Source organism: Nanorana parkeri, unplaced genomic scaffold (assembly GCF_000935625.1).
Source record: "Nanorana parkeri isolate BGI_ZX_2015 unplaced genomic scaffold, ASM93562v1 scaffold309, whole genome shotgun sequence".
Classification (NCBI taxonomy): domain Eukaryota; kingdom Metazoa; phylum Chordata; class Amphibia; order Anura; family Dicroglossidae; genus Nanorana; species Nanorana parkeri.
Window position 1 is genome coordinate 1,402,160 of NW_017306577.1, and position 18,997 is coordinate 1,421,156.

At 48.3% G+C, this 18,997-nt stretch overlaps 1 protein-coding gene across 1 annotated transcript in view; it reads left to right on the forward strand.

Annotated features, from left to right (window-relative positions):
- FGGY (FGGY carbohydrate kinase domain containing) overlaps positions 1 to 18,997 on the forward strand; it is a gene marked incomplete at its 3' end in the record, with an annotated part of 112,940 nt that overhangs the window by 71,607 nt on the left and 22,336 nt on the right. Inside the window, exons 10-11 of the mRNA XM_018557882.1 lie at positions 15,317 to 15,424; positions 16,506 to 16,567. Of these exons, the coding sequence (XP_018413384.1) occupies positions 15,317 to 15,424; positions 16,506 to 16,567 (170 nt within the window). The remainder of the gene's footprint in view (positions 1 to 15,316; positions 15,425 to 16,505; positions 16,568 to 18,997) is intronic.

Below are 18,997 nucleotides of genomic sequence, written 5' to 3' on the forward strand. Positions count from 1 at the left end.
CAATGTATACAGAGAGGTGTGTGTGTGTATAATATATATCTATAGAGAGAGAGAGAGAGAGAGAATATAAAGTGCATTCAGAAAGTATTCAGACCCCCTTCACTTTGTTATGTTGCAGCCTGACACTACAGTTGTTTAAATTCTTTTTTCCCCTCGTTATCTAGACTCCGTACCGCAAAATGACAAAGTGAAAACAGAATTTTAGAAATCTCTGTGAATTTATTAAAAAGGAAAAACTGAAATATCACATTTGGCATAAGTATTCACACCCTTTGCAAACACATTTGAAAGTTAGCTCAGGTGCCTCCCATTTCTCTTGGATGGTTGCTGACATGTTTCTACACCTGGATTGGAGTCCACCTGTGGTCAGGGCAGCCATCTGGGGGGTACGGCAGATACTCATGTAAGGGGCCCGGGCAGCCTGGGGGCCCGTCCGAGTCCCTTACATGACTATCGGCCGACGGTGAAGGGCGAGGAGGCGGAGGCCTGGCCCTAGCAGCGCAGGGCCCCAGCATTGCCGCTCCAGTGGCTTTGAGACAAGCTATTGCCCCCATCAGCGACGCTGCTCGTCTGATGTCGGACTGGAAGGAAGTGACGTCACTTCTGGCTGGTCCAGCGGCAGACGAGGCCATGTGTGCAGGTAAGAGGAGCTAGGAAGGAAGGAAGGAAATAAGGGAGGGATGCAGCCCTGACCAGCCAACCTGAGACCCCTTCAGAGCCCACCATAGACAGTCTCAGATGGGCTGTGCAGCATCTATGGTGGGCTCTGCAGGGTCACTCTCAGGTGGGTCCTCTGTCCAGCGCGTCACTAAGCCCTGCATCCAGCGGCGTGGGGGGGGGGCCAGGCCTAAAGCCGTGTAAGGGGCCCTAAAATTTCTGATGGCGGCCCTGCCTGTGGTACATGACATTGATTGGACCTGATTTGGGAAGGTGCACACCTCTCTATAGAAGGCCTCACAGCTGACAATGCATACTGTATCCATGTGGTCAGAGGAACTGCCTGCAGAGCTCAGAGACAAGATTAGTGCCAGGCACAGATCTAAGGGAGGCTACAAAAACATTTCTGCTGCACTGAAGGTTCCCAAGAGCACAGTGGCCTCCATAATTCTCACTTGGAAGAAGTTTGGCACAACCAGGACTCTTCCAAGAGCTGGTCACCCGGCCAAACTGAGCAATCGGGGGAGAAGGGTCTTAGTAAGAGAGGTGACCAAGAACCCGATGGTCACTCTGACTGAGCTCCAGAGATCCTGTGTGGAGATGGGACAAAGTTCCAGATGGACGACCATCTCTACAGCCCTCCACTGATCTGGCTTTTATGGCAGAGTGGCTAGACGGAAGCCTCTCCTCAGGGCAAAACACATGAAAGCCCGCTTGGAGTTTGCAAAAAAACACCAGAAGGACTCTCAGATTGTGAGGAACAAGATTCTCTGGTCTGATGAAACCAAGATTGAACTGTTTGGCCTCAATTTTAAATGTTGCGTCTGGAGGAAACCAGGCACCGCTCATCACCTGCCCTATACCATCCCAACAGCAGCAGGGACTGGGAGACTGGTCAGGATTGAGGGAAAGCGGAATGGAGCAAAGTACAGAGATATCCTCAAAGAAAACCTGTTCCACAGCGCTCAGGACCTCAGACTGGGCCGAAGGTTCACCTTCCAACATGACAACAATCCTAAGCACACGACCAAGACAACACAGGTGTGGCTTAGTGACAACTCTGTGTATGGCCTAGAGTGGCCCAGCCAGGGCCCCAACTTGATCCCTATTGACTATCTCTGGAGAGACCTGAAAATGGCTGTCCACCAACAGTCCCCATCCAACCTGACTGAGCTTGAGAGGATTTGCAAAGAAGAATGGCAGAAAATCCCCCAATCCAGGTGTGGAAAGCTTGCCGCATCATACGCAAAAAGACTCAAGTCTGTAATTGCTGCCAAAGGTGCTTCAACACAGTACTTAGTAAAGTGTCTGAATACTTTCTGAATGCACTGTATAAATAGAGAGAGGGAGAGAGCAAATACATGAATATATAAAGAGAGAGATTGCAGAAAGAGAGAGAGAGGTGTGTGGAGAGAGAGAGAGGTGTGGAGAGAGAGGGATTACAGAAAGAGAGAGAGAGAGAGGTGTGTGGAGAGAGAGAGAGGTGTGGAGAGAGAGGGATTACAGAAAGAGAGAGAGAGGTGTGTGGAGAGAGAGAGATTGCAGAAAGAGAAAGGTGTGTGGAGAGAGAGAGAGAGATTGTAGAAAGAGAGAGAGAGAGGTGTGTGGAGAGAGAGAGAGGTGTGTGGAGAGAGAGAGGTGTGTGGAGAGAGAGATTACAGAAAGAGAGAGGTGTGTGGAGAGAGAGATTACAGAAAGAGAGAGGTGTGTGGAGAGATAGAGAGAGGTGTGTGTGGAGGGAGAGAGAGAGAGATATGAACAATCAGTGTAGTGCTATCCCCTTATAACCTACACAATTGACTACATCAATGTGAACCTATGCATATTAAATCAATCAATAATCAATCATCATCAATAAATGTCCTCGTCATAGCGGGAAGCCAATGGAAGGTATCCCACATTATCAGTGTAGGAATGTATCAGGTTCTGCTCCGTCATACGTCCGTCCATAGAGCTCCAGGTAGACAATGTTTGCACACAGGAAGTGCAGCAATCAGTGCGGTGGCACAAAGTTGGCACTTCCCGCACGTTGTAGGTGTCGGAACGTCTGCGCCTTTTTCTGTTTGTCTTGTTTGGCCCAGTAAAGACGACCACTTGTTCTGGAATCCACTCGCCAGACATGACCGAGGCTCGCAGAAGCGTGACTCTTTATGCCTTGCTAATTGTAATTGCCGGCATTACGTCCATCAAACCCCGGGATTTGGTGTCCCCCGCGCGGAACGGGCCGCCATTGGCTGGCTATTTGTGCAGGGCAGACCGTGGCCTGTAACACAACCTATAGATTTCAGAACTCAGACACGCTCGTCGCGCATCTGGGTCTATACGCTGATTGCGCGCCGTGAAAAGATCCCTGTTCCCGGCGAGACGGATGTTTGGTCAATGTCTGGGATTTCGGGGAAAATGGCAGCTTCTCCGAATGATGATGTTTATATACAGTCAGCTGTATATATTAGAGAGAGTGGAGGAAATACGGTTACTGTATGGGAGGTTTTTTTTTCTTCATCTGGATACATTTTTTTCTACGTTCAGCTCGGCATGGTCCTCGCTTGTGCGGCGGTGCAGTCATGATGTGTCTGGTCGGTAGTCTTATAAAAAAATTAAAGCCCAGCGACAGTCTACTTTTTTAAAGCTGACCTCCAGCCAGGGGCGTAACTAGAAATCACAGGGCCCATAGCAAAATTTTGTATGGAGCCCTGTGATACCAGCCTTTCCTTCAGTCTTGCACAGTTGTACCGGCTCCTCTCCTTCACTGAAAGTGCTTCCTGTGATTTCACTGCACACTGTGAGGTTCTCACAATGTGCTTTAGATATTCATGATTGTGTCATCTCTGCAGTGGCAAAGACTCAGATTCCCCCCCAGGAAAAGTTCTCTATCCAAACCCCCTGCCCCCACACCACACTTCTGGGCTTTCTTCTTTTGTCTGGGCAGCACCCCTCCTGATCCATCACAGAGGTGAGGCTTAAAATTGCCTCGTTTTCCAGTGCTCCTTTGTTAATTAAAGAGCCGCTTCTGGGCTAGCTACTATTCTCCCAGTGGTGCCCCTTCTAATCTGTCATGGAGGAGAGACTTGAATGAAGTGATTGCAACCGTCACCTCTGTGGTGGATCAGGAGGGGGCACCGCCGAACCAAAAGAAGAGAGCACAGAAGCGGGTCTAAAGACACTGATCCACCACAGGGGTTTGCCATCCAGCAATACATTATACAGCAATGCAGAATACTACCAGCTATAGAGGACTACAAATCCCAGCAATACATTATACAGCAATGCAGAATACTATCTACCATCAGCTATAGAGGGCTGCAAATCCCAGCAAAACATTATACAGCAATGCAGAGTAATATGAAGCTACATACTCTGTGTTGCTCCAGGGTGGCAGACTGGTGTCTTCGGGGGCTCCGTAGCCTGTGAAGGGTCTCAAGTGGGCTGTGTGGGGTCTCACTAGGGATCCAGAGGGTCTTGCGCGCGGTGGGGTTCCCCAGGAAGGAGGAGATGTGCAGCCAGTGCTGTAAACAGGCGCTGTGGTTCACTAGAAGCCTGCCGAGGTCCCCAACAAGCTCGGAAACCTCAGGCAGCCTCTTCAATTTCAAAATTTAAAGCGCCGGCAATTATTAATAGGGGAGTACAAGTACTTGTGAAAATGCCCGGTATTGGTGCATCACTAGTCGATTGATCACCTCCCTCCTAATGCGGTGCTCGGGGCACATGCTCCCCCTGCCCCCACCTGCATCTCTGAGCCGCAATCTCATTCCAAGAAGTAGATGGCGACCCTGGTTGGACCCTAAACAAAGATGGCGCCATCTTTATGGAGAGAAAAGCAGGTGAAGGCATTGTCAGGGGAGCACTGTGATCTCTGTGAGAGGTGATACATACCTGGAAGTGTTACAATGACACATCACTGAGCATGCTGCACTCAATGTGAAAACATATGATGACAGGTCCTCTTTAGTCCTTTAGGTTCTCTTCAAGGTGCCTTTACTGCCTCTATTGCAGCTTGGATCAGGTTCATTGCAATGACAGTAGCTTCCCATTCAGACGGGGCATTGAGTTGATTTTATTCTCCGCTCTCTGTAATGTATTATTTTAGTGTTCTGCCTCGATGTGTTTTATTATGATCCGGATGCCGAATATTATTAGCAATAAGTCCGTTCTCGATTTATGCCGGACCGGTCCTTGCGTGTGTACAGGTGGACACAATCCGCACGGCATGCCAGCTGATTGCCAGGTTGAGTTTACGTTGTGAATGTTGGCAGTAATTAGGGAACCTGGGGGTTGGGGTGGGGGGGAGGGGATGTTGGGTGGCACACAATAAGAGTGAAGTTATTTGGCTTGGCCCTAACTCCCGGGGTCTCAGCCAAAATACAGTCTGCAGGTTTACAAGAACATAACCTGCTTATGATATATAGGGGACTGATTGAGTAGAGGGTAAGGGAAGGGTAGCGGGAGGTGCGGTCCCTCTGCGCGGTCACATTGTCTGTGCGGCTGAGACGGTAAACAGGTCGTCAGTTTGTTTCACCAAAAGCAGATCTAAACCCAACCGCTAAAATCTTAATATGATTTCCAAAGTTCTTTTTATTCTATTTTGCCTATTCAGTCCTCAGGTTGGCACAGCTTCACCGCACAGCACACAGTCCTGCCTGGCAGGGGAGAGGACCCGCTCTTTCTCTGTTGTAAGTTTCACTTACAGGTCTTCTTCCCATGACTGAATAGTGAGATGAGAAGCAGTACAATGATGAGCCCATTTGCCTGTCACTCTGCTCTCTCCTCATCAGCATGTTCCTTGCACTGGAACACCCCTTATACATGCATGTCCTGGATTTGACAGCCCTGCATCTCAGCCCTCTGTCCCGCCGATGCTGTGTCCTGGGCCATGTACCGGGATCACAGCATCAACTTTATTTAAGCATATTTAGAAGTGGGGACTTAGGTAGGGTCAATCTGTAAAGTGGGCATGATGGATGGGCCCTGCACATTTAAAAGTGGTGGCTTCGGTAGCATCAACTCAAAAAATGTAGAAGTGGGTGGTTGGGTGGGGTCAACTCATATAATGGGTATGATGGATGGGCCCTGCATATTTAGAGGTGGGGGCTTGGGTGGGATCAACTCACATAATGGGTATTATGGATAGGCCCTTCATATATAGAGGTGAGGACTTGGGTGGTATCAACTCATAAAGTGGATATGATGGACAGGCCCTGTATATTTCAAGGTGGGGGCTTGGGCGGGATCAACTCATAAAATGGATATGATGGCTGGGCCCTGCATATTTAGAGGTGAGGGCTTGGGCGGGGTCAACTCATATAATGGGCATGATGGACGGGCCCTGCATATTTAGAGGTGAGGGCTTGGGCGGGGTCAACTCATATAATGGGTATAATGGATGGGCCCTTCATATATAGAGGTGAGGACTTGGGTGGGATCAACTCATAAAGTGGATATGATGGACAGGCCCTGCATATTTCAAGGTGGGGGCTTGGGCGGGATCAACTCATAAAAGGGATATGATGGACAGGCCCTGCATATTTAGAGGTGAGGGCTTGGGCGGGGTCAACTCATATAATGGTCGGGCCCTGCATATTTCGAGGTGGGGGCTTGGGCGGGATCAACTTATATAATGGGTATGATGAACGGGCCCTGCATATTTAGGGGTGGGAGATTAGATGGGATTAACTCATAAAATGGATATGATAGAGGGGTCCTGCATATTTAGAGGTGGGGGCTTGGGCGGGATCAACTCATAAAATAGATATCATGAACATGCCCTTCATATATAGAGGGTACGGCTTGGGCCGAATCAGCTCATAAAATGGGTATGCTGGATGCGCCCTCCATATTTAGAGGTGGGGTCTTGGCAGGACCAACCTGTACAGTGGGCCCATTTTAGGCGTGCCCACCTGGAAAGTAGGTGGACCATGGGCAGGTGGGTGACCATAATGTTGGTAAGTTTGCCGATAGAATGTAAACTTCCTGTGCAGACATTATATTAGTTACTTTGTTCCCAGTTCACTCTGTGGACTACAGCTCACCTCCATTCTATATTATAGAGATGAGGGGTGAGTGGGGTATTTGAAGGTGACAAGATGTCTTCCTCAGTGAACACAATATACCGGGGTATGGGAATTCTTAGTGGCACATACACATAGGTTGAACTGGTTGGACCTGAGTCTTTATTCAACCTTAACAGCTATGTAACAATGTAACAACACTGCTCCTCCATAGATACAGTACAGTGAGTGAGCGTTGTCACCGCAGGACAGGAAGTGTGTTACAGGCAGGATCACCGGGCGACAATAAAGAAAAAAAACCTAAAAAAGTAAAACGAATGCAGCCGCCGCATCTTAGAAAAGAGAATCTGCATTTGTTACATTGTTACTTTTGGGTTTAAATACGATTTAAGTGCATAACGCAGATGAGCCCAGGAGACACATTTGGGGTTTTTTGGGGGGTGGAAGGAGTCGTAGCGCTACAACACCTGTGCACGTCGAAGCCGTTTCGGGTCGTGAAAAACGATTTTAACGATTATTTTTCTTTGAGCTCCGCGCAGTTAATCAACATTTAATCAGCAGGTAATCACCGCTCGGTTATTCTTTCCCAGGGACCATAAAGACGGGGGAGGGAGGCAAATTAAGGGCCCCGTATTAATGCGGCGGCGGCGGAGCTTGCGGTCGGGCCGGCGTTAGGAGCGCTTTAAACTTCAGCAGGTAAAGCGAGTTCCCATGGCGTGGCACAGAAGGACCTTTGTGTGGCTGCGGGGGAGGGTGGGGGCTGGGTGAAGTCTACGTTCACTTTGTTGTGGTTCGGGGAGAATAAAAACAGCCAGTTGTCAGGGGAAATCTCGGGAACATTAACCAGAGGGGAGTACGCTTCAGCAGGCCCGTGTTTTGAAACCTGAAGGCACCCTGGCCGGTGCACAACTACAAGTCCCAGCAAGCAGGAGCTCAGCAAAAGCTAGGGAGAGAGCTGCAGTTTAATGGACCCCTTAGTGACTCTATAAGTCTGTTTAATTAAATCATCATGTACGGCAACAATGTGATCAAAAAGAAGAAAACAATACAACTTTTATCATTAAAAAGCCATCCCTAAACTGCAGTCAGGTCTTTGCCTGGGGTCAGATGATGTCATCAGTCTGCTGCAGGCAGGAGGAAACATGTCCTCAGTCCTCCCCCCAGTGATCGTTCTGCACAGCAGGTATATAATGAGCCAATATCACTGGGATCATACACCTACAAAAACGCTAAATGTGCGGCTGCCATAAGACACACAAGAGGTGACAGATTCTCTTTAAGTCTGGGGTGTAGAGTGAGTGACAAGGGCTTTGTGTGGCTGTCAGCGGAGTCTGAGCTGAGGCCGGGGGTGGGGAAGCACCATCGCCATCGATGCCAGCTTTTCCCGGGCGAGTCTGGTCTACATCTATCTTCGGGTGCAGACAGCGCAGGGAAGACAAACCGTCTCTCCGACGTTCCTGTAAAGTGATCTGTGTCAGTCTGAGCGGCGTGTCTGTGCGTTCCTTTGGCTGGGCGCTGCGTCTCCTGTTCCCTACGTCTAAAAGTGGACCTGTCACACAGCGACAGGCGTGGATTGGTAGCTTAAATCAAGTTTCTGGCCTTTCATCTGAATAATGATCAGAGATCCGTGCCGTCCGTCCTCGTAATGTCTCCTTGGGAATTGGAATATCGTTTCAGCCCATAGAGTGGCCTGTTTTTGGTTTTAGACACAGTGGGGGTCCCACCATCCCTGCGCTGAGTTCCTGGGTCTGTACACCTGCTGTGCCCATTATGAGTGGCCCCCACCACCCCTGTGCTGGGTTCCCGGGTGTGTACACCTGCTGTGCCCATTATGAGGGGCCCCCACCATCCCTGTGCTGGATTCCCGGGTCTGTACACCTGCTGTGCCCATTATGAGGGGCCCCCACCATCCCTGCGCTGAGTTCCTGGGTCTGTACACCTGCTGTGCCCATTATGAGGGGCCCCCACCATCCCTGTGCTGAGTTCCCGGGTCTGTACACCTGCTGTGCCCATTATGAGGAGCCCCCACCATCCCTGTGCTGAGTTCCCGGGTCTGTACACCTGCTGTGCCCATTATGAGGGGCCCCCACCATCCCTGTGCTGTGCTCCCGGTTCTGTTCTCGCTGTTGGGAAATCCGCAGCTTACATGTCCAGGGCTCAGGCTTTTCTTCCCAGGCTGTGGCTGCTTTCTATAGGAAACAAACTATAAGACTTTGCACTCCTTCTGTTTTAGGGCACTGGATGATATTTCTATGACGTAAAAGAGAACTCCAGGAAAATCAAAAGTTTACCCCAACACTGCTAATCGCTTGTTTTGGTCTCGGGGTCTCATATACAGTGGTATCCCCAATTCGATTCGCGAACAGGAAGTTCGGCAAAATGTTGCTTCAGTTCACGAACTCCGCATCGGGTGACGAACACAACCGAAGCCATCTTCCCGGCTCTGACACGTGGTCGTGGCTTCCTCTAGTCAAGATTGCGGTCTGATCACTGTTTGCTTCGGTTCGCGACCAATTTGGTTCGCGACCAGAATCGTGGAACGAATTAAGTTCGTAAACCGAGGTACCACTGTAAAGCAGTTTCACTCACCTGATCCCCGGTCTCGCGGCAGTCAGCACTCCTGCTGTGAAATATTCCTCGGCGTCCTCACATCTAATGCAACTCAATGGACCTGACCTCAGCTGTCCTTAGACTGCCAGGAAGAAGAGGCTGCTGGGACCGGTCTAGCAGCCTGGCAGAACCAAGGATCGAGTGAGTATATCGGCTTTATCTGAGCCCCCTAGACAAAGCGAGCACTTAACCCTTGCAGTGCCGGGGGTAGCCCCACTTCAAGGGAAAGTTTTTGATTTTTCCCAGAGGTCTTTTTTTAAATTGAAAGTCCGAATAGGCTTTAAAATACTAGAGCTCCCCCACTCCCTTTAACTATTCTATTTTCCCATCCCAGCACACGATGGGTGGCTGGGCCAATTAATAGTCTGAGCACGCTGCAACTAGACGTGGCCCATAATATCGGCACATCAGATTACGCCCGCCCTGCAGACGAATGGCTTGCGGCACAATCACTCCAGGAATCCCAGCGAGCAGATACATTCGCAGCGCAGCGTAACGGTCTGAAATTGAAGCCTTGATCGAGCTTCACATTGATCCGTTCGGTCCAGGAATGACTCAGATATTGTAACTGGAATAGGTCAGCGGACACCATGGGCAGGCTGGGAGCTATTCCCGCGCGTCACGTGGCCTGGGGAGCCGTGCCTTTCTTACATTTTACTGAGCGCGCCACGTGAATATCCTGGCAAAACCCCCAGCGTTAAAATAAAAACATCTCTCTGGATTCTTTTTTTTTCCTCCTGCCCTGAGAAAGCTGCAGAGAATTACCAGCAGAGGCTTCTGGAACTGGCTTCCTGAAAGTCCTGCGTTTGCTTCTCGTCTCGTAAATGATGCATTAAAATCGGATTTGTTTGCAGTCTGGTGTGGCAGTAAGGGCCTGTTCACGCCATCGCATTTAAAAAATGGACGTGGCTTTTCCCTTGAGGGCATAATACGTTTTTAAGCGAGTTTTAATACATTAAATAATAATACAATGTATTAATGTGAAGAGCATCTTAATGGTAAAGTATTCATGTGCTGTTAACATGCTGTGATCTTGCATGGTAGCACACATCAAACACAATGGTGTGAATAGGCCCTAAGGAAAAAAACCATACAAACATTTGACAGTTTTCATAAATGTCCTCCAAGGTGTGTTGTGGTGCAATTCAATGAAAATGGCACCCAACGCACATGTACAATAGCTGGCATAACACCGGCAGTACAACATCCCACAACACACATAGTGTACATGGTGGTGCGCCGTGCTGCTGAAAATGCTGCAGTCGTGTTATTCTGTTCGTTAAGATGTGATTCTGGCCCATTCAAAATGAATGCATTAACACATTGGCTGGAATTCATAAAGAGCGACCTCCGACTCTCTTTACAATTCGGTTGTGCGTCCGCAAATGTCAGTGCTTGCACCAGATTCATGTACCTGTTGAAGATGGGAGATAGAGATACAAAGTAACATTGTTTATAAACATTAATCAGAGGGAAGATAGAGAGATACAAAGTAACATTGTTTATAAACATTATTCAGATGGGAGATAGAGAGATACAAAGCAACATTGTTTATAAACATTGATCAGATGGAAATAGAGAGATACAAAGTAACATTGTTTATAAACATTGATCAGATGGGCGATATGTCCACAACTGGTTATACAGTGTTGAAGACCCCAAAGACTTTCTGTCCTGGGGCCCCATCTGTATCTCCTCTGCTAGACACACCACAGTAGCCATTCTCAGCCTGGCTGTCACAAGATATTTGACTCAAGAAGTAATCGGGATGTGTATGGTCTCCCCCAATGTCTTCCCAACCCTGTGAGCACATGTTGTAATATAAGCCTCCCAGAATCCCACTCCCTAATGTAAATAGGAAGACGTAAAGTTTACACTGAGGACACGGCCTCTTTATTAGCCTCACCAGAAAGTAATGCATTTGCTCCCAGTGTTTATAATTGCAGCCATCTCTCTAATTGCATTGTATTGTTCTTCTTCTCTAAGGATCGGCAGAAAAAGCCTAGCGCAGCAAAAAATGATACCGCACAATTCATCCCTGACCCCAATGCACCTCTCGGAGCTTTGAGCACGGCACATTGGATTCACGTTGGTCCCTGGAGAGGAATATTCTATTGTGCAAGTTCACCACCATTAGATAGCCTGGGCAGGGGCCTCATAGGCAGAGTTTTCACTTATCTTCAATAAAAGCTTGATCTCCCCCTTCTCAAGCAACCCATTTAGAGATGTCCCATATCCTAAGTACCATTACATGCTAATAAACCTGTTGTAGAGTCAGTTTCATGCTATGAACCCCTAAAAATGGATGTGCTGCCAAATTAGCTAGTTGGAGAATTAAGGTTGAAGTGAATTTCCAGCACTGCTGGTCTTCTCTGGCAATTTTTGTATCCCCATCCCTGATCCCTATTAATGTACTGACAATGTTAGCAGCTCTCTGTCTACCTGTCATCGATTTAAACATACACAGTGCTGTAGTGGATAGCGCCTCTGCCTTGCAGCACTGGGGGTCCCTGGTTTGAATCCCGCCCAGGTCACTTATCTGCAAGGAGTTTCCTCCCACACTCCGAAGACATGCTGGAAGGTTAATTGGCTCCTCTCTAAAGGTGGCCATACATTTTACAACCCTCGCAAGACTTTTGTCTTGCGGGGGTTGTAAAGTACTTAAAAAAACGTACGATCTGCCCATCTTGGACAGGCAGATCGTACTTGCGATCATCGCAAGCCCGCCCCCCTGAGGGGCGGGCTTCCGATGACTGTAATGAGGGGCGGGCTTCCGATGACTGTAATGAGGGGCAGGCTTACGATGACTGCAAACTGGCTCGTTCGGCAGTTGTCGTACCAGAAGGCCACTAACTCAACGAGAATCGTAAGATTCCCGGCGGGTTTTGTAGCATGCTGGTTCGACGGAAGACGTGCGACAGTAGAAACGGTCGCACGCTTCCATACACTGCACGATTATCGTACGATCGCGGGATTTCCCGCGATTCTCGTACGAGAATGGTGCAGTGTATGGGAACCTTAAGTTGGCCCTCTATGTAGGCATGTAAGGTAGGGACCTTAGATTGTAAGCTCCTTGAGGGTAGGGACTGATGTGAATGTGCAACTATGTAAAGTGCTGTGTAAATTGTTGGCGCTCTATAAATACCTGTAATAAATACATAAATAAATATAGGACTCAATTACAAATGTCCCAATTGACAATGTGAGGTGTCACAGAGAGCAACCGCTGGGGAGCCCCTCTAAAATATTGCTATGGGGCCCTGTGAATTGTAGTTACGGCCCTCATATTCCAAATCCATACGATAATTTAAAATAGAGTAAACTTTCAATCTGTTTTTTTCAATAATTAATCAAATCAAACAAATATAAATGGCCCAGCAAAGTATTTCTTTACATATTTGTCCAAGCACTTACAGTCATCATTTTCCATGGAGCTCCAACTCTCTCAGCTTGGTTTCCCTGAGTTTCCTGTGGGGGGTACAAGATCACAAGGGATGGAGCAGTCACCAGCAGCCACCAATCTACTAGCTTGGAGGAGAGGGGTGCAGGGGAGTGTCTTGCCTTGCTGTGTCTGTGTGTTTGCGGAGACACATAGTTTACTAGTACACACACACAGGGGGGACTCCATAGGACCCTGCAAGGGCTAAGAGCCACACGCAGATTACTAGCACACACAAGGGTGATTCCATAGGACTGTGCAAGGACAAGGAGACACACATAGATTACTAGCACACACAAAGGTGGCTCCATAGGACCGTGCAAGGGGACACACACAGATTACTAGCACACACAAGGACGACTCCATAGGACCCGGCAAGGGAAAGGAGCCACACACAGCTTACTAGCACACGCAAGGAAGGCCCCATAGGACCCTGCAAGGTAGAGGAGCCACCTTAAATAAAGAATATCAGGGTCAGTGCTCAGGGGACCAGCTGATTCTGCAGGAAACTAAAGCTTTCAAACTTCAAAGAGAAGCATCCATTGTGAGTGATTTCATCAGCATTTGAAATAGCTTAAAAACTAGGGATGCACCGGTACCGATACTAGTATCGATATCGGTGCCGCTTCCGAGTATTTGGGCAAGTACTCGTACTGGCCCAAATGCTCCGATGCCTAGCCCGATACTTCCGGTATCAGGAAGCCGGGCAGCGCATCATTACACGGTGCCCGGTTCCGCGATTGACCGGAAGCTGGCCTCCTGAGGTAGGGTTACCTTACCTTAGTATGTGTAGCCTGTCATCCCCCGGGGCCTCTCCAGTGAGAATGCGGCCTTCGTCCAGTACCCAGCCCGAGCCGTCCAATCAGGAAGCCGGGCGCCTTCATGCTCCCTCGTCATCTCATGACAAGAGAGCATGGAGCCGGCCTCCCGGCCAATCAGAAAGCAGGGCGTCGCATCATTACACGGCGCCCGGCTTCCTGATTGGCCGGCTTGACGGCTCCGGCTGGGTACCGGGCGAAGGCCGCGTTCTCGCTGGAGAGGCCCCCGGGGGATGACAGGCTGCACATACTAAGGTAAGAGGGGACTTTCTTGTTAATCGGGAAGCCGGGTGGCGACTCTTTACACACTGCCCGGCTTCCCGGGTAATCAGGAAGCCAGGTGGCGAGTCATTACACGCCACCTTGCTTCCTGGATGTGACTTCCGTTACTCGGTAATTGGTATCGGCGAGTACCGGAAAAAAAATTATCGGTACTCGTACTCGGTACCAAAATACCGGTATCGGTGCATCCCTATTAAAAACCCTTCGACTTTAATATCACTTTGATTGAAAGACATATACAAGATCCATATAGTCGTCTTAGATATAAATATCGGATTTATTTTTTTCCCCCCGAGGGAATTTTTATTAGTTGTGGCGACTTCTGAGAAAACTTCCCATCTTCAGCCTCGGCCTCGCCCTCCGGGGTCTATTAGCTGTGACTAGTCAGTTAGGGTAATGTCTCCCCATGGTGTTATTTTTTACCATACAGATAACAAGTACTGGTTCCGTGGAATCTGCGCCCATCCTGGGCGGTCTCAGCGCCTTTCTGGCCGCCCGAGTCTGGTAGCGAAGGACGACATTAACCGCCGAGATGTGTTTAGATTAAATTGATTCATTGCAGCGATAGGGGAATGCATTCTCTCTCTCTCTCTCTTTTTTTTCGAGAAAGCTTTTAAACATAATTGGAGGACTCGGCCGCTATAAACACTTACAGATGGCATTAGCCAAACTAAACAATGATTTCAGACTCTTAACGAAGATCTCCGGTAAGAATGATGACATTCCCGCGTGCTCCTATAACAAAGTCCGCTGTTGTGTTCCTGAAAGATTCTTCTAAGTACCTTAGCGGGAAAACTTTTCCTTTATATTTGGAGTCCATGACTGTCATCGGAGATATTTCTGGCTCCTTACCCCCTTCAGCGTGCCATGGCTGAAGAAATAAATCACCACCAGCTGTGTGGGGATGAATTGTTTGATATTATCTACTTATATTTAGGCAATGTCACCTGACTGAACGTCAAGAACGACTTTAAATAATATTTGGTTCAGATTTGTTTTAAAAATGATACTGTTGCCCTTTATTGGGGACATGTTAGGAATTTAACCGTGCAGACGGGGCCGGATTTCCCGTAAGGCCAGCAAGGCCCGGCCTCGGGGCAGCAGGGAGTAGAGGGGCAGCAGGGGTGTGGAATTTCTATCTCCCGACGCCTGGGACATGCAGTTCCGGGTGCCTGGCGGGTAGTTTTCTACATTTAGCCCTACTTTGGGGAAGCAGGGCTAAATGTACAGCGGGGGAGGACGCCGCTTGTTTTGTACAAGTGATCTCGGCGATGTCGCTGAGATCACTTGTATGCAGCCTGCATACAAGGGGGCGCATTGAGGAGCCTGGCATTGGGGCAGCAAAGGGAATAAATCCGGCCCTGCGTGCAGACCTGTGAAGTTACAGAATTTCGCCAGTGCAAAGATTATTGACTGTTCATATTCTGAATATTATTCAGAATAATAATAATATTGCGAAGTGCAGAAGTTTTACTTCAAGTGTTTTCATCTCTTCCCTGTTACAGATCAGTGACAATCCGATATTTGTGCCTGGCGTCTGGGGGCCTTACTACTCGGCCATGGTGCCGGGATATTGGCTGAACGAAGGCGGACAGAGTGCCACGGGGAAGCTGGTGAGTTTGGTTGGATTGGCACAGCTCCGCCTGTCCAGTATAGGGCACAGCTAGGGATTTATTCATGACAACTTGTGGGTTGGCACCACAGCACAGTGCAGGTTTTATACATTAATGGAGAACTACGGGGTCAGTGTTTTTCACCATAGTTCTCCTTGGGGTAACGGGAGGACACAAACTAGCGTCCTCCCGCCACCCTAGGCTCAGTAAGATGTTTATGTCTTTTGCTATGGTCGCGAGATTGCTTTAAGACTGCCTAGACTTTGGTGCTCTGATTGCACCGGCCCTGTGCCTTGTGGGGTTGGTAATGAATGTGTCGGAAAATCAGGAGATAGCATCACATTTTTACGAGATCCTCAAATGCCACAAAAGCTACCCAAATTGATTGCCGCAAATTGACTTCCAGTATAAAATATAGATTGTTAGTCATGCCCGTTAGATAATCCTGTGAGTCAGATAACGCGATGTACGAGCCGTAACATCTGCAACGCACAGCTTATTGATTTTGGTTTTAAAATGATTAATGAACACGCAGGGTGCAGAGACCTTTCAGACAAACTCATTTGCTGTTTTCTTATCCACCTCAATAATTTAAATGTAACGTGATCCCTGCCATCTGGTTTATTGTTTCGGAGACAGTTCTTAGGAATTAAAAAAAAAAAAAATCACGGCGCGATTTGAATTTTTGGAGAGTTTTGTTCATTTAAAAAACAATGTTCCAAAGGGAAGAGCCAGAGGGAAAAGCTGGTCCACATATGGGGAGATCTGGATGAGATTGGCCATAGTCAGTGCATGAAAGGTGAAGCTCAAAAGGCAGAACAATCCCTCACAACTTTATATACACTATACTATTTTGATATTGAACAAGAAAACAATGAATAAAGACAAATCAAATGCATTTTTCATGTTGCGGGTTGTGCTGATCTCGGGCGAATTTTATGTAAATGGCTCCGTCACCGTCACTTGGTAAATGGCGTTTTCGGCGGATAAATAGATTATTTTCATTATGCGCTCCGGAATGTGAAGCGATGTCCGATCCACTCCAACCCATTTACATTCCCCCCCCTCTCTCTCTCCTAAGATTGATCACGTCGTCCGCGGCCATCATGGATATGAAGAATTGCAGAGGAGAGCCGCAGAGAGGTCAGTGCAGTTTTCGTGCCTGTTGCCGTTTTTTCCCGGATGGCGGAATCTCTTCGCCGTGTCATCATTCTTATGATAGAAAGCAGCGCGGGGTCTTTTCCGCCAGCCGCGCGGCGCTGGAGATGTGCCGAGATGACCGGGCCTTTAATTACTTTTGTCTCGTGCTGATTGAACGATTTTTTGGAAGATAATATGTCTCGGATACTACGGAACAAAGATCAAAGGCATAAAAAGATTGTTTCTAGACGCAAGGAGAGCTTTCCCCTCAGGTCAGAATAGACGGAGCCAAGACTGACATGGGAAAATCAATCTTAGACTTGACTTGTCTATATCTTGGCTTGGTGATCTTCAATATTTCAATTATAAGAGTATATAAAAAAGAAAACAATTAGAGCGCCGCAAGTCAAGGACAAGTCCACTAAAAGTTTAACGAGAGGTCAGAAGATATACCGACTCGTTTCAAGGGTTCACAAATCACCCTTCATCAAGGGCTAAGAGATAAAATAGAAGAACATATTGTGAATGAAAAGATCTAAAACAGCAACTGGATGCCCTATAGAAGTACGGTGTATTGTAAAAAAAAAAAATATATATATATACTACATTGCCAAAAGTATTGGGACGTCTCTCCAAATCATTGGATTCAGGTGTTCCAATCCCCTCCATGGCCACAGGTGTATAGGATGAGGCACCTCGGCATGCAGACGCTTCTACAAACATTTGTGAAAGAACGGGTCGCTCTCAGGAGCACAGTGACTACAAGCGCGGTACCGTGATAGGTTGTCACCTGTGCAATAAGTCCATCCGTGACATTTCCTGGCTACTAAATATTCCGCGGTCACCTGTTAGTGGGATTATAACAAAGTGGAAGCAACTGGGAAAAAAAGCAACTCAGCCAGGAAGTGGTAGGCCACGTAAAATGACAGAGCGGGGTCAGCGCATGCTGAAGCGCACAGTGCGCAGAAGTCGCCAACTGTCTGCAGAGTCAATAGCTACAGACCTCCAAACTCCAGACCTTCAGACCTCCAGACCTTCAGATTGGCGCAACAACAGTGCGTAGAGAGCTTCATGGATTGGGTTTCCATGGCCGAGCAGCGGCATCCAAGCCTTACATCACCAAGTGCAATGCAAAGCGTGGGATGCCGTGGTGTAAAGCGCGTCGCCACTGGACTCTAGAACTGCTATTTTGTTTCTAATAAATAACAAAAAAAATGTAAAAGTATATATATAAAAATGTTATATTCAAACTATAAATATATGTTTGAGGCCAATTATTGGCCGGATTTGTGGGAGGAGCCCCGCACATTTAAGCTCCTCTGGTTCCCCCACTCACCCGTCTGGACGATCGTGTCATCCCACACTCCCGTACCCCTTCCATCAGACTTACACTGAGTATGCCCCCTTATTGCATACTGACCATAGTGACCGTGGCACACCTCAGGTCAAGGTTAGGTAGGGTCATCATCTACATGTTACAGGTACGAATCAGTGGGGCTCTGACTACAAATAATGTTATAATGGGCAATAGCCTGCGATATACTGAGCTTTGAGCTTTGATACTGAACTATGAGGTAAGTGTTTTTTTGCCCATAGTTCTCCTTAGGGTAACGGGAGGACACAAACTAGCGTCCTGGCGTCACCCTAGGCTCAGTATAACGCCAGCTGTAGCTCCTTATATACTGGGACGCTGCAGCTGAAGCGGATCCCGACAATTGTGCCGGGATCCGCCCAGCTGCGTGACTGACAGCTGGCTCTGCCTATAGAGAGGCAGAGCCAGCTGTACCCTCCCCCGTCCGTTCTGCCAGTCAGCGCTGGCAGATTGGAGCGGGGAGGGGGGAATCCAGCCCCTCCCCTGTCACGGCAGAGAGCTGTGACAGGATCGAGAAGTGAGCGAACGCCGGTATGTGTTCGCTCACCTCCCGATCTACTGAGCCGACCTGTGACAGTCTCATTGTCACAGGTCGGCTATAACTATGAGGTGAGTGAAAAGCACTCACCTCATAGTTCTCCTTTAAGTAACACTTACAGGTCTTGTCCCTCCCCCAGCCTGTGATTGGACAGTGAAAGGAGTAGCAGCACAACGATGAGCCCATCTCTCTACTCTCTCTGCCAATGAGCATGTTCCTGGTTAGCACATGAGCGCTTCTGTACAAATCTCAAATCCTATGGAAGCTCAGAGGGCTTCTGGTTGCAATTCCACTCGTGGTGCAGGAATTCCACCCATAAATAGATATTTTTGACTCCCCGATAGGGTAATCGAGTGTTTCTTTCCCCGGTGGGTTTGGATCGGACCTCTGGGACAATGAACAGGCTCCGATCAATTGAACTAAAACGGTTTAATTTCCCTCCAGCTTCGCAGACGCTGTTGAGAAGTAATAATAAACTATTGGCTGACATCAGTGACTGGAGCCGAACGATTAAAGGGGGGGG